General features: G+C 41.9%; 2 protein-coding genes across 2 annotated transcripts; one reads left to right on the plus strand and one right to left on the minus strand.

The window, feature by feature from the left end:
• Window positions 1-732: 732 nt before the first annotated feature.
• On the minus strand, window positions 733-8,678 carry LOC116999074 (ribosome biogenesis protein WDR12-like). Its single transcript, XM_033065401.2, is given in 14 exon segments — window positions 733-1,195; window positions 1,913-1,985; window positions 2,489-2,621; window positions 3,499-3,604; window positions 3,716-3,856; window positions 4,044-4,057; window positions 4,060-4,128; window positions 4,319-4,364; window positions 5,013-5,167; window positions 5,555-5,670; window positions 6,500-6,606; window positions 7,246-7,340; window positions 8,356-8,450; window positions 8,532-8,678. Coding segments are annotated over 14 exon segments (1,269 nt in total). The 5' UTR covers window positions 8,573-8,678; the 3' UTR covers window positions 733-1,117.
• A 4,292-nt stretch (window positions 8,679-12,970) lies between these two features.
• LOC116998688 (calcium-responsive transcription factor-like) lies at window positions 12,971-16,090 on the plus strand. The gene is given in 5 exon segments (XM_042779449.1): window positions 12,971-12,981; window positions 13,996-14,130; window positions 14,132-14,216; window positions 15,183-15,303; window positions 16,056-16,090. Coding segments are annotated over 5 exon segments (387 nt in total).
• Window positions 16,091-16,151: the final 61 nt, after the last annotated feature.

Raw genomic sequence — 16,151 nt, forward strand, 5'->3', positions numbered from 1 at the left:
CTCCTTACTCAGAACTATATATGTAGTACATACATATAGTCTGTATATAACATATGTCTGTATTATAAACCTGGAGGTCAGAGATCTCTCTTCAAAGAAAAATTAATTTAAGCATTTGGCTAGTTAGTGCTGCACAGGTGTTACACTGATTGAAAGCCAAGACATTGGTGAGGATATTCAAGTGTGGTGTCCACATAGTTTAACAGAGCTGGTTTAACATCACATGTATGTAGTCCAACAAGCTGCAGTTACAGCTTTTTCATTTGAATGCTGAACTCAAAGCAAAACCACCAGCAGGGCAACTGAGCATGTTTGAATAGTGTTTATCCTCTCTCAACCTAAAAGCTACTGCAACTTTTTCTATCTGTTCTAAGAACAAATTACTTCTACTTTTGCCTTCTCTGTGTGATCCACCATTTTTTATACATCTGCTTTTAGGACGAAGACAACACAATAGTGGTACTGCAACACAAGTACTGTGGTACATGGCAGGCATTCTTATAATCTACAGCCCAAATTTATGAGCTCCTAAAATACGGAATTTCATCTGCCAGTAAATCTGTCAAGTCCCTCTATATCATGCTACTTTCACTGCACACATACCAAGTCTTCATCCTAGAAAGAAGCCTGGGTTCTTAAGTAAGGACTAAATCATAAGAACTGCTATCAGCCAGACTGAGAGGAGAGCTGAAATCTAATTTTTATCTGAAATGACACACTAAACCCATGAACTGTTGATAAAAGCTTTATTTTTTTTCCCAATGGAAAGCAGGTAAACTCAAAAAATAATTTAGTCAGTGAGCAGTTTTTCTGTAAGTATCAGCAAACGGTTTACTTCTTTTTAAAAGGGCTATCCAAATATTAATTTTAAAAGACATCAATTCAAAGCCATCAAAAGGGAGGAAATGACCTTTGCTTTGTTTCACATGAATCCCATTTGTGCTTTGCTATTTTTCTGTGACAAATATGGATATAGGTTACCAATACAAAACCAGGAACAGCTCTCTGAGTAACAAATTCCTCCTTTCTTCGGAAGTTGATTGTGTAGAGATGCTAATAGAGAGCAACTGCTGCAAAAATCTTTTTTTTTTAAAAACAGTCTTCTGGCTGTTGACCTTCATGCCCCAACATCAGAGGCTGTAGCTGGGTATCTGTAGCAATATAGTTTGTTGTCTGCTCCTCCACTCAGTAACAACTGGTGAGAAAAGGAAGCTGATTAATATCAGAACTAAGCAAAGTAAGTGCACAAATGTTAAGGACTCACTTTTTCTTTACTTTATAAAATGCAGTAGTGAATAATGAACTGTTAATGCAGTTAAACTAGAATTAAAGTGCAGAAGCAACTTTGTCTCTTACTCTCCTCTTAAAATTGTGAAATGAAACTTGTGTAGGAAAGCTACCAAAGCTTTTCCTGACTTTTACAGTGAACAGGAGCCACACTGAGCATCTTGAAACATTCACAGAAGGGCGGTTTTTGGTAATTTTAAATATATGTGTACCAGTACAGTAGCAGAACAGCTTGCTATAAAGGGTTACATGTCCCACATTTACAGGTACTGCCACGCCCCAGCAGCTTTACTTTTTTAGTCCCAGTGGCAGAAGACTACCCTGGAACATGTGTTTTCTGAGTAAAGTGCAGTGCTGTTCTCATCTCTCCTTGTTTGGAATACTATTATAATGCTTAGTTAAAGCCACAGAGCTCCTGCTCCCTCCATTCCCCTTTGCAGAGTGTGGGGACATGCTCCAGTGCCTGTGACACCAGGCACTACCAGACATCAAACATCAAACACAGCACTACTACAACTGCCTGTTCTCCTCTAGCTTTAAGCATAAGTAACACCCTGTGACTGCTTTTAGCTCTCTTCCTAACACTATGTGTATAAATCAGGTAACTAGCTCTTCAGATTCTTACCCCTGCTTCTGTCCAGTCCACACACAAAACCTTGTCTTCATGAGCAGCCAAGTCATACAGAGGAGCTTTGCAACTAGGAAAAACAGGTTTGAAGTTATGTGAGCAATCACAGACAACAACTGGTCCCAGAGAGAAATGCTATCCCAAGGCTATCAAACAGATGTGATCAAGCAATTACAAACATTGAGAAAGTTCAGACATTGACCATCTGTGATGCTTCCTCTGCTTTCCCCAGAGCCAATCATATTACTATTATCCTACATCCCCAAAGAGAAAAGCAGCTACATTTTTCATCTGCTTGTAAACAACTTCAGGACTGAAATTCAATCAGTTGTTAGGAAGAATTTATTATAGCTTCCTCCTTCCATGTGTAGAAGCATGTTTTCCAGCCCGTGGTAGACTGCAAGTATTTTTCTCCCTTTTATTATCTGCTTGGCTTCCAAAACCTAGAAGGTTTTACAAATGCCACAGGTGTTTCCACTGAATGTGTCTGACTGGTTTTGCTATTTCATGAGAGGTAGCTCACTCTGTAAGCTTACAGGCCTTTGAACAGCAACAAACACAGGTTTATTTTACCTCCTTGTGTCCCAAAGCTTCACAATGTTGTCCAGAGAACCAGAGATTAGCTGATGCTCGTGGGTAGGTGACCACTTCACAGATGTCACCCAGCCTGTGTGAGAAGTCAGAGACAGGAGAACCAAGGAGCCATCTGAATAGAAAGAGGAAAAAACAGACATCAGCAGATGCTGAAAACAGCACTTTGAAGATGTGTACAAAATTTGGTGTGAATGCAGTTCAAGGTAAGCCACGCAAGTTCTGGGGAAGGAAAAAAATCCAAAGAAACAAACCAAACTGAACAAAAAAAAAACCAACCCAACCCCTTAAAATGTTTTCTTGTCGCTAAACTTCCTTTTCAAAGATTTTTTTCTTTAAACTAAACGAAAAAATTTGCTTTTATTAACAACATGTAATATGCTAGTGAACTTAAAATTAGATTTACAGAAGCTGAACAAGTAAATGTTATTTAATAATTGTAGCCTTCCAGTACCTGAACAGAGCCTACAAAAAAGATGTATTCGAGGCCAGGCTGGGTGGACTCCAAGCAATCTGCTCTGGTGGAAGGAGTCCCTGCCCAGGATGGAAGGGTTGGAACTAGATGATCTTTAAAGTCCCTTCCAACCCAGACCATTCTATGAAATGTGTCTGTGAAAATAAATCTGGTAGGCTTAGTCATAGTATCTGTAATTCCATCTGTTTATGAAACACAGTACCATGTCCAAGCAACTACTGTTTAATGATTATTAGACCAGCCTTAGTCTGAACCTTACCAAAAATAATCCATTCTGCAACTGCACAGTTGAACATTCACTAGTAAGTTTAAAAAAAAAACCTTCTGAATCATTAGATAAGAATTAAAATAAGTCTTGCATCAGAATTCAGAAAATAGATGTAAGCTTTGTATTTAATAAAAGCCTCCAATGGCTCGTTTCAAGCAGAGGGGCCAGAAAAGTTTGTGAAATGTCTCTTGACAGGACAAAGTTCTGCTTTTGAAGAACATCTTTGAAACTGTGCATGTTTAAGCTCACCTTTGCTGCGAGGATCCCATAGTCTGATATGTCTGTCAGTGCTCCCTGATGCAAGACGTCGACACAGGGGTGAGTAGGAGACAGAATTAAACACTTTGTTTCCTGTCTGTCAATAAAGAAAATAATAACTTTAAGACAGGAGCTATTTTACACAGTTCTTTCTTTTTCTCTGAGCTCAACTTCAGCTGAACCTACAGCTGGAGTATAATGATCTCACCAAAGTTGATTTGAGATCTCCAGTCTCAGCATCCCAGAGTTTAATGGTGTGGTCCCACGATGCACTACAAATTTCTTCAGCATCTAACCACAGCACAGAGGAGATGGCTTCTGTGTGGCCAGAGAGGGTTGCCAGGGGAGTCTAGAATTTAATGGTTACAGATTTGAGTAAGTTATAAAAAAAAATCTATTATTTCAACAAATAAAGAAGTCTGATTATCCTGAGACATACCAGCAGAAGTTTTAAAGTCACCTTTAGCAAAGAGAAATTATCTGTTGGGGCTACACTTCTAAAGAAAAATCCTGAACAAACCCAGAGCTCATCTTACCCTTGTTAGTCCCACTGTTCAGTTTTCTGCTTTTTCCGTGGTCTGTTAGCTGCTTCTTCCATTTCGTCCTCTTCATCTGTGGGTACTGGGACAGAAGACAGGCAGACTTGAGCTACAGGCTTTTGAATTCCATCTCCATGTAAGTAATTAAGCAAATCCCCATATTTATGGTGCCTACAACCATCATGCAGGTGATAGTAAGATGTGAAATGGTGTAATTGACCAAACCAGTAACTCAGCATAGTGATGTATAGCTTTACAAACTTACATCTTACCTGCAGACCAGATCTTTAACATCTTATCCCAGGATCCACTGCAGAACTGTATGAACAGAAACATTTTGTTAAATGTTGATCCACATAGACCTTGGAAGGGAGACTTGCTTGAAAAATAACCAATGGGTTATAATACACAAATAACAGTGCTGGGCTCCTAAAATCCTCCCAAAAATGTTTGGTATACATCAAATTATTATTTTTACTTCCTTTGTAGGAAAAATATCTACAAAATACCTATTTCCTTCAGCACCAAAATGTTTGACTTTAACCTGTCTGATATTGAGTCAAGCTGGAAGCAATGATTCCACCTTTGGTGGGAGTGCTCCAGTTGAATTCCTGGGTGAAGGGAAATAACCTATTTGCCACCTGCTTCTTCCAAGAACTCTGGAAATTTTTTTCCCACCAAAACCACTGGGAAAATTTAGTTCAAATTTGAAAAAAAGGTTCTCATGCATTTAAAGTACACTTAAATTTTAACTTGTTTTCTAAACTAAATGGTTTTGTGATTCTATGCCATAGAATTGATGTAACACTACAAATTCTCAATAACCACCACTTTTAAGAAGACTGAAAAAATTATCACCATGCCATAAAACCATGATGAATATCCATACAAGGACAAAACCACGATTTTTGAGGTGCAGGCTGCTAAATTGCAAAACACAAAGGTTTCTTTCCAGAAGTCACTCACTTTGGTTCTCGTACAATCAACAGCCACAGACTCAACACTGCCAGCGTGTCCTCTGCAGCAGTGAAGGGCTTTCACTTTGTTTTTCTCCACGTTCCACTCCCAGAGCAGGACAGTTTGGTCCATGGAAGCGCTGAGTAACAGGCATGATAAACTATCTGAGGAAGAAAAAAGTTACAGTCACACCCAACTCAGCTTTCTGAAGTCTTTATAAATAACTATTCTAATCCTAGGAGAAACAGCAGATAGACAGCAACTCGTATGTGGTTCAGTTTACATCATGTTACCCTGCCAGTACAATTAACTACATACACACCAGTATTTGCTAATGGAGACTGCAAGGTGGTTAGACAACAGTCCTCTTAAAATAACTGTATTTGTTATTGTCAAAGGACTACTTTATGCACACCATGACTTCATTTCTACATCACTCACAGAGACTGAAATAATTACATTTAAATAATTAAATATTCATAGTTAAGGAATGCTAATGTTTCTCCCCCAGTAAATCAAACTACTACTATTCCCCTGCTATATGTACTGACCTTGCTTCACCCATGCCACATCCTTCACTACTTCTGTGTGCCCAGCTATGGTCATGATGGATTTTCCTTCCACAGACCAGATCCGAGCAGTCTGATCGTAGCAGCCAGTCAATATCCTACATGGTACAGCATTACAAACATCATTGGCTTTAAGACCAACAAATGTTTTTATGAAATAAAGCCTCAACCATAAACTTGGAAAACTATCAGCACAGTAACTGGTTTAAAAGAAATAGCCTGAAGAGGAAAAAATACCTTTTTGCTACAGAGCAAAGCTTCATGGAAGCCTCGCAGCTGGGAGGCCAAGAGTACAGGCTAGAAAGACAAGCAGGGAAGGTACTACATGTCCTGGTCTATGGGACTTAAGATCCCTTAGATAATTTACACCATTTGAAACTTAATTTGTTTGTTCTAGTATGTTGCCAGAGGTTCTCAAAGGATTTTCAAATCTCTACTTAATATATTACCATTACCTAGCTGATTGGAAAATGAATGTGAAAACACAGTAGAAAAAGGCCTCCAATTATGCCTCTGGCTTTTTTCAGGAAAATCTCTGCAGAAAGATATGCCATTGTCTTTGTTGCTAAGGGGAAGTCAAGGGTTTAAGCAAAAAAGAGAGATGAGGAAAACTTGCTTTCCTCTAAGAAAAAGGATACTAAACAGCATTTGTTTTGTTCATTTGTATAAGAAATATCTCAAATTCAGTGTCTCTATCTGTTTTCTACCTATGTTAAAGTCACTATCATGTAGTGACGTGACAGTGTAACCAGCAGACTCCTTACAAAAGATGTAGTAGATGACTGACTTGAGAAGTTATTAAAAAAAAAATAAAGAGGGGGGAAAAACCCACCCAAGGGATTATTAAAGACAGAATAGCGCTCTATTTGATACCACAAAGGAACATGAATAAGCAAGACAAAACTTAGAACTGGCTTAGTGTGGTACCATTCTTCAGTGGCTTGAACAGAACTGATCCAGTCGTCATGGAAGATGCATTCCTCTGGCTGAGGGGCCATGTATTTCTCCACATACTCTATTTCCACCACTTCTTCCTGAGCTCACAGACAAAACACTTATTTAGCGATGTAGTGTGGTTTTGTTTTTTTTAACCACTAACAGTAAGATTTAACAGTAGTGTGGCACAAATACAAGTTTATTGAGCAAAGGTCTTGGTATCCAAGTCCTGTGCCACATCAGTAGAACTGAAGAATTTAGGAAAAAAGTGTGAATTACATTGCTTTCCATATTTTTATCAAACTACTAATAGCATGCTGGAAGTAAAAGCAAGTGATTTCACTCTTCTTACATCCTCTCCTTCTATATTCACTAATACAAAACTGGTGTCTAAAACACTTTCAACATTTTCTAGAGGTAATATTAAACATCTACATTATTCCCCCATAAGAGATAAAAATGTATTAATGATGAACTGAGTAAGAGACGAATTTCCTCTCTGAACTGTACACAGACAACAGATTGGAACATTCCTTGCACTGCTCTGTCTGTAGTCTCTAATCACTGCAGTTCACAATGGATTTAAAAATATAGGGAATTCTCATGGGAAAGTCAGAAAAGAAATGAAACAGAGACGGAAATCTACCTAGCTGACAGTGTAGTATTTAAATCAGATCAAGTAAACTGGCTAAGTCTGTTCTACTGTCCAAGAAGGGGAGACACTGAGTATGACTTACTGTGGAAATATTTTCCATTTCCATGTGTGTGACCAGCGGCAATCGCAAGAACTGGCCATTGATAAGGAAGTCAAATTCCACATACTTGTGATCCTCTGAAACAAATTGAAAAAAAAAATCAATGTTCAGGTGTCACTATTTATTTGATACCATCAAGAATGGCATCATTTTGTGACTGGGTCAGGAAAATAGAGCCAGGAAGAGTTTTAAAAGACCCAAACATAAACAACCACCCAAAACCAAACCAAATGACAAAAAGAACAAAACACCCAACCAATTGGTTTCTTCTTCCATTTTTAAGTGGCCAGCCCATTACTTCCACAGGATATTTAAAAGGAAGGAAAATTTGCTGTTGGGGTTCAAAGAGTTGTTTGCCTCTTATGTAATTTTATTGTAATTGTAGCTATATGTGATCAAATCCCAGCACTGCTTCCTGACTATTCTGTATGGCTCTTGCCACTTGTTACCATCAGCTAGAGCCCTGCACTTGTGGCAGCAGTAGAGGAAATCCTAAGGACTAGTTCACATTTCTCCCTTTGTAATGGCATAAATGACAAAGGCTCTGCATTTTGGCAGAAGCACTGCACTGTGCACTAGTTTTCTGCTGATTGTTTGTAATGTCATGGGTCAAAAGCGACTTGCAGAATTTCAAGAAGCAGGGTATAATACCACTGACCCAGTTTCTTACAGAAAATGGGATCCTCCAACAACATTGGACAAGTCTTTCCCCAGATAAGCTTCCATGTTAGCCGGCCCATTTCAGCACTGCCAGAATAGATGAGGTTTTTTTAAAGGCTGTTACAAACCCCAAACCTCTGGTTCCATTAGTTCTTGTGCCAGGCTGTGGGCACCACTTCCACTGCCATGTGTGGCAGCCGGGCCGGTGCGCCGGGCACACACGGTGTGCCAGCCTTCGGTCCCTCTCTCGCGGGGATGCGCAGCAGCGCCGGCACCGCAGCGTTTCGGAGCCAGCCCGGCAGTGCCCCGCTGCAGGCGGCCAGGCCCACGCTGCGGGGCAGGACCGGCCCGGGCTGTGACAGCCCCGCGGGGCCGGCCCGGCCTGGGCACACGCGGGCTGCGGGCTCGGGGCCGCCCCGCCGCGGCACCTACCGTGCGCTGCCGCCAGCAGCTTGTTGATGAGCTGGCTGAGGTCGGCGGTCTCGGAGGTCGCGGGCACCGAGAAGGGCACATCCTCCACGGCGAACCTGCGGGCACAGCGCTCCGTTACCTCCTCTGCGTCACCCGCTCCCGGACCCAGCCCCGGCCCGGCAGGGGAGGCCGCTCACCTGCGGTTCTCGGTGCGGAACCGCGCCGTGAGCTGCGCCATCGCGGCCGCTGCTGTCGCCGATCGCGGCACTGAGCACGTGTCGCGGCGCGCCCCGGCCGAGCCCCCCGCGGCACCGCGCACCGCCCGCGTGCCGCGCGCCCGCCGCGCTCCCGAGAGCCCGCGCGCTGCCGCCTTCCCGGCGCCCCCCGCGCGCCCCCGCCCCGCTCCGCGCTGAGGGCGGGCGCGCGTGCGCGGAGCGGAGGCGCGCATGGCGGCGGGGCTGCGGGAGCCGAGCCCAGGTGGAGTAACGCGCCTCCGGCATCTCCCCCCGGGCCGCCGCGACGGGGCCCCGGCCGGCGCCTTCCGCCGCGCCTGCCGCGGGGCTGCGCTGCCGAGGGGGGCGACGGGCGCGGGCTGAGGCGCGCTCCGGCTCCTGAGGGCTGCGGCGCGGGGGGCGCGGTGCGGGTCCCTGGCAGGTGCGGGAGCGGCTCCCGTGGCCGCGCTGTGCCGGGCCGGGCAGCGCCCCATGTGGCGCCCGGGGTCGCTGGAGTGGCGGTCTCCGCTTAGAGCCGCTCGGGTTGTGTTTCTCTGCGCGTCAGCGACACACCCACAATAAACTGCCTACTAGAAGTAATAAACCCAACGCGCGGTGGACTTTAAAAGAAGCTGTAAGTGAGTTTGGTGCTCTGGGAGAAGGCTGCTTGTGTGAGGACATGCTGTGTGCTTGCGTTGTGCGTAATTTTTTTCCCCCACCTTTTTGACAGTCTCTGGGGAGCCCCTAGGCTTTCCTGGAGTGCCCTCGGGTTTTGGTGACTCCGCTTGTTGGAGCGGGCGGTGTTGAGTGTTTGCTGTTCGGTGAGACTCTGAAGTCTCACCTATTTCTTTAGCGTACTTCAAAGAGCTAACGTTGTTTGTCAGCGAAACAGACACAGGTGCATTTTCCAGTTATTGGTGTTGTCTACAAAAAACTGACTTGAGAAACTTTTTAATTGTGAGTTCCCAGATCTTCACTGTTTCCTTAACAGTATCTGTCTCCTCTTCCGTGATAGATAATGCTAAATCTCAAGTCTGGTACAAATGGGCAAAGCGAATTGTAACTACTGGGGAGTATCACTGTGCCCTAATTTTCTCCCTGTTATGTTTTGCTGTAATTCACGGCCTTGTGAATTTGTGCCACTCTGAATGGTTGTAGAGAAATGCCCTTAGAGGGAGCTTTTTCAGACAGCGTGTTTGGATTGCTGTAAGCTATGCAGTTATCTGAAGTCTCCTTATAAAACCTCTGTAACATTTTGCAGAAAACCCAAAAGAGATTGATGATGAAACATTCAGCTGTGTATTTTCTGTTAACACCCTGCATACAGTGCTCATTATGGTTATCATGTTTGCCTGTGCTAGCAGCTTCTGGAGCTGCTTGCTCTCTTTGTAGAGGTGAACCAAGGACACAGTGGCCCCCGATTTCCCTTTGTTTGAGAAAAGTGCTTCCCAAGTGGAAGCAGGGTGAGGGAAGTAGACCTGTGGTGTTAGAATACACTAACCCATGTGTTGGAGGGCCCTGGAGTGCTGGACTCGGGAAGCAGCCCCTGAGGTGGTGGGGGTGGAGTTGTGTTCAGGCTAAAGCTGAGGCATAGGGAGCTGCCTGTGTGCTTTGGGGATGCAGCTCTTGTTCCCACTGTACACTAACATTAAACTTCCGCATTTCTCCTTCAGCTGGCTGTTAAATGTGTGATACAGTGGTGTTAGATGGGAATTCTTGTGGTGCTCACTTAATGTTCATGACAAGATGTCTGTATGTATACTTAAATGTACAGGATTTACCTCTCCTGTTTGGGGAATTGGTCAGCAATATTTATACACTATAAGATCTATTCACTGTGTATGTACTTGTACATCTCTGTAGAAGTGTATTTCTTTTAGACAAAAAATAATAATTTTTGTTTGTGGTTGCACACAAGCACTTAGGTTAATGAAACCTGGATGGTTAAACCGTGAAGTTGATTTTCCAGGTGATGTGTGTACCAGTGGTTTGCCTGGGTTACGTCAGTGATTAGACAAATCATGGGGCAAAATTGTACCACGGGGATATTTTAAACACATATAAAATTTCAGGTATTTCTGGGCTGCTTATGAAAGGAAGCTGGGTAAATATCACTGTGTACTTACCCTACTGCTGGATATTTTTTCCCTGAGCTTTGTTATTAACTATGGTTAGATAGTGGATGTTGGGCTGCCTGGGTCATTGGTCTGTCCCCACAGAGCTGTCCTTGTGTTCTGTTGTTGGGTTGCAGCATGCTCAGAAATGTGTCATCAGTATCTGGAACAAACTCAGTTTATCTCAAGGAACTGAATGTGCTGCTTTCACAAAACTGCCGTCTCTTTACATCTTTGAACTGAGGAAATGGTTGAGTAATGATGAAATCAAGTTTTCAGGGTTTGGGTTTGTTTTTTTTTTTCATTTGCTGCTAAGATGCTTCAGACATTGTAACTGAAACATCTTATAATTGTTCTCAGATCCAAAGCACAAAAATATTTGGTAAACATGAAGTAACTTCATTTGGAACTTGGTCTGGAGTGTCATCACTTGAAAATTGAATGGAAAAATAAATCTGCTTTAGATTAAAGTATTAATATATTGAGCATATGAGCAGCTTAACTTCTCAATGTTGTTTGTATCAGCAGGATGCTTTATTCGGCTTCAAAAGCCAAGGAGATGTGGATTTACTTTGCCTGTGTCCTTTATACCTTTGCAAAGCAGAATAAACCTGTGCTTTTAAGAGTTGTACAGTTCTTTTGAAGTTACTCTCTGGCCTGTTGCAGTCTCCTTACAAAAGCTGTAAACAGTTGAAATACCACAGCCAAGAAGGTCCATCTTGAGGAATTTACTTGCGTGGTGTGGTGAAGAAGATACAGCTGGTAGGAGTCATGTGCTAATATAATGCAGCCTGCCTTTAAAATAAATACTGAAGGGGAAATCGTGACTCCCCTTCTCCCTCCTTAACCTAAACTACAGGAGTTCAGTTTTCTTCTGTTCAGTTGGGTATGTTATGCGTGTAGTCTTATGTATGTATACTCTTGCTAGGTAAGGGGCCAAGTTAATTTTCATTTTGTGCTGTTGCTTGTGAGTGGCCATGCTTTAAAGGGTGTGCTGTGTGCATGAGAGCATTGTGCTGTGGTTGTGGCAATTCACTGTCCAATATTACCTGTCTGTTTGAAGGTTTGTAATGGGCAACTGAGTAACTTGAAGTTTTCTTTGGCTAGGAGATAGATCTCTGAAGTGCTGGGGGCTCTGTTTTTTTGTCTTTCACCATTGTAATGCCAAATTTTGTTTTGCATATCTGATAGGTTTTTTTCTACCCAAAGCATACCACTGTAGACTAAAAATAGTAATTTTATTTCATGTATATGCTGCCTTGTAAGCCTTTAAAACAAATTGATCTTCTTCAAGATGTCTGCATGACAGTTGCATAATGCAAATTCTGTCTGGTGATTATGGAAGATGACTAAAGCACTGCTGGCATGCGCCTAAATATCAAGTGTTCTCTAGATATGTGTGGTTGTTAGTTCAGTGCTTTTGGACATATTCAGATGAAGATGGTGGGAGGGTGTATGTGTGTTTTGAATCTGTGTATGCAGTGACAAATCAAGCAAATTGTCCCCTATAAAAGGCTAAACTGTACTGCAGCAACACACTGAAATTTTTCTGCAGTGAGTAATAAACTGATAAGGACGCAGGGTTTCTTGAGAACTTTGCTGTTATCTTGCAACAGCATTAGAACTTGTAGCAGTAAATTTGTAAGAACAGACCTAAAGACACCACCTGCTGCAATCTCCTGGCAAGAGGCTAAAATCAACTTTTATAACCTTTTCAGGTCACCTTGTAATGGAAGAAAGTGGAGCTGACCATGATACTGCTATGGAAGGATCTAATGATTTGTTCATAGAATGCTGTAATGGTACAGGAGAGTCAGAAACAAATGATCAGGTTTTTCAGGTGAGGTGTGAATGCTCTGTCCTTGTAGATGCTTCCTTTACATCCACTCTGATTTCACCAATGCAGATTTTTTCCTTGCCTTTAGAGTAATACATCGTGTATTTTAGGAATGTACATCCTTCCCTTGGATTCCCATTCAGTTTTGAACTGATGTAATTATGTTACACATAATGACAACCTTCAGTAATGTCCTGCTACAGTGCTGAAAAATAGATATTTTATTTTGTTAACCCTTTAAAAAAGAATGCTTTATGGTATGTGTTGGAGTAGAAGTTCAGAACACGTGAAAATGAGGTGGCATTGCTTAGTGAGCAAATATGACAAATAAAAGAGTCCAGGGGCACAGGACACCTGTGTATTTATTGAGGGAGAAGAGTCTTACATGTGTTTTTTAACAGATATTGCCAGATCTTATTTGGGGAGGTTTCTGTGCATGAATGCTCTTCTGCAGAGTATTCTTCTAACATAAAATGTCATTCAGGTATGATTTACTTGCACTTGTGGTCTCTGCACAATGTCTTTAACACAGACTTTGTTGCCATTTGTTTGTTGCTGTTTTTGCTGTAGTTCACAGTAGACAGTTTCAGCACAGAAGATTTATACCTGCAGTATCTTTGATGAGGTTGTTTAGATAAATTCTGACTTTTATATAAAATTTAGAAACATTTTTCCTCTTTGATTGTAGTGTATTAATTTTTGTCGCAAAAACATAAGAGTTGTTTGTGCAGTTGCTGCAAGAGATAAAAAGAAATTGCAGCCCTTCTTGCATTGGCCAAATGACAGCTTGACATGTTATTGCATACAAGGACTGCCTATAATTCCATTATTTTTACATGTTTAATGTTTGTGTTGTCAGAGTTTTCAACATTATTTGTGCCTGTGCCCTTAAATTTAATGAAAATAGGATGTACTCTTAAGACTTCGGTTCTGCAAACTGATGAAGATACACTCCAATTTTTGAAGATTTTGAAAATCTAATTCTTGGCCTTGAATTAGAGGCTGTGTTGCTTGTGTTTTCTTCTGAGATAAACAATTTTTAAAGTGTGTAGAGATTTTTTCCTTCATAGCTAAATGCATGTGTAGAAAGGCAAGTGGAATAGTATCTAAGATTTTTCTTCTGAAGTCAAATCAGTTGGTGAATATTTTACAGTTTTGTTTTTGGTGTAAGTCTTCTCATTTTCTGCACAGACTTGAGATGTTTTAAAGTCGTAAGTGGTTTTGGGGAGCAAATTTGAGCAAAAGGGATTTTCTTTTGCCTTAGTAGAGAGACTTCGTTCTAGGAAGCAGGAATGTGAATACTTTTTCAGCATGGAAATAGAAAACAAAAGTAGAACTGCTAGTGTTAGCCTCTTGATCCAGAAGGACAAGAGCTCCTCTGAGTATACAGTATAGCACACTGATTTTAATGTTCTTTTCTCTTTCTTGTTGTTTTGTTTTGTTTTTCTTCGTAGAAGTTGCTACTCAAAGCACATTTTACTGTTTTTCCTCTGTGAAGGCAACTAACGTGCATGGATTCCAGGGATCCATTGTTTGGCCAGAACGACTCTCCCCCAGCCCTGCCCATCACAGTGCCCCTCTCGGGCAATCCTCCAGCACCGGCTGTGCCGGCGCGGCCGCCCCAGGCGCGGTCCACCTGCAGAGGAATTGCACCTGGCAGAGCAGCCCAGGCAGCCCCTGTGCGAGCTGCAGCCCCTGGGAGGGCCCAGTGCACCCATGGTGAGTGTGTCTGCACGCGGGGCTGGGGCTGTGTTCACGGGTGAGGGAGCTCTTTGAAGAACTCTCTTACGTGGTGGTTTCACGTAGCAATAGCTGATCAGACTTTATCTCTAGCAACAAGGTGGAGCTTTTCAGTGGTACAGTTCATGCTCCAGGTGCCCTTCTTCAGGTAGGCAAATCCTGTCTGCAGCCATTACTAATTTTATTAAAACAACTGATGTACTTTGTTAGTATCAAGTCTGGATACTGTAGTGTGATAAGATCTTGTATTTCTACTGCTGCTGCTTTCTCTAGATTCCCTGATAAATCTTTCTGTATTTTTTGGTGGAATCAGAACATTAGCAGTAAACGAAGTCATTATGTCTCGCCTTTCCCCAGCCCTCAATTAATTTTTTTAAAGTGCTGCTTTATAATTTGTAACATCTATTTTGTAACTCTCTCACCCAGAGTCCTTTGTAATTATGGGTAAATATAGCATAAGGTGTTGTTCAAGTTTTTCAGAATCCCAGGTGATTTAATTTGTATTGGTTTTTTAAGCCCTAGAGCTTTTCTTCTCTCTGCTTTTGCATGAAATGCTGCTCATAGAGGTCAGCTTCTTAGAAGTAAAGGTCACAATTTTTATGTTAGTATTAGTTCTGCTAGTCTGAATGGAGTTACAGTGAATCCAACTATGAATGGCTTTCAGGTGTTTGATAGCTTTAATAACAGAGTTGTCAGTTTCAAATAAATGTCTCATTCATTGTAGAACCAGGTAAAGTTGTGGGTTTTTCTTTCCTTAGTTAAAGGCCTATTTTAAAAGGGGAAAGTAATTTTAAGAAATTGACAATAAAGAGACAGTTTTCTTATTATGTAAAGTCAAATAAATATACAAAGTATTTCCAGTTCTGGTAATAATAAAAGCCAGTTGTGCTGCAACGGTCACCATACAAACTAGACCCACTCATGCTCTGTGTGACTGCCTTACAGATGATTGTTGCCAGCCAGTCAGAAAATGGACAGGTGCTGCATGTCATTCCTTCTGCCCAGCCAGGAGTGACCCAAGTGATTATCCCTCCAGGTCAGCTTCTGGATGTGACCAGCACACAGGGTGAGTTTAACCTGTGGGACTTGAGGGTTGTGCTCCTGTGACTAAGCTCATCCTCCATTTTTTAAGCACCTTGTTTCCTTTCCTTAGTCAGTTATAAGAGAATTACGCACTCAATCTGCTTTCTGATTATGAGTCTGGTGCCTCACATACACATTTTCTGTTGGGCAAAAGCCTTATGAAAGCTTATGAGAGCTATTATGCCTCCTTTCTGAAGGGTATGTGATGGGTGGATTGACATACTTAGCACAGAGTTGTTACTTGCCTTATTTACCTTTAATAAGGATATTTGTGCTGCCAGCTGTACTATCTTCAAATTTTCAGTATTTGTTTACTTCATTGTGAATGAAGTAGTTAATTCCTGCAGTGCAGACAGGCCGGAAGAACATTAAATCTTCTGTTCCAGAGATCACTGGTGATGATGCATCTTCTGTGAGACAGGAATGAATCACTTTTAGGTAGAAATTCAGTTCCCAGTCAAGGAAAATGAGCTCTAACTTTCCATTCATTGGAATGTGTTAGTTGTCACATTTAAGCATGTGCTGAGATGCACAAATTTAAAGGTTTTTCTCTAGGAAATGGACATACTGAAACCTGATAGCCTTGATTATTTGTCTGCAATCCTTTCTGGATGGCAAAACACTGTGTACTAGTTTACATTCATGGAGTGATGCTGGGAACGAGGTGTCGTCACTTTTGTTAAACTCTCAAATGTTTTTTAAACTGTTTTTTCATTCTCTCCGCAAAATTCTCAGGATTTGAGCACCGGTTAAGTTTTCCTGTGGAATGATAGCTCAGAGTAAGAATAGAGTCTTAGTGCTGGGGGACAGAAGAAAGATTTGGGATTCAAG

This window comes from Catharus ustulatus, chromosome 7 (assembly GCF_009819885.2).
Source record: "Catharus ustulatus isolate bCatUst1 chromosome 7, bCatUst1.pri.v2, whole genome shotgun sequence".
Lineage (NCBI taxonomy): Eukaryota > Metazoa > Chordata > Aves > Passeriformes > Turdidae > Catharus > Catharus ustulatus.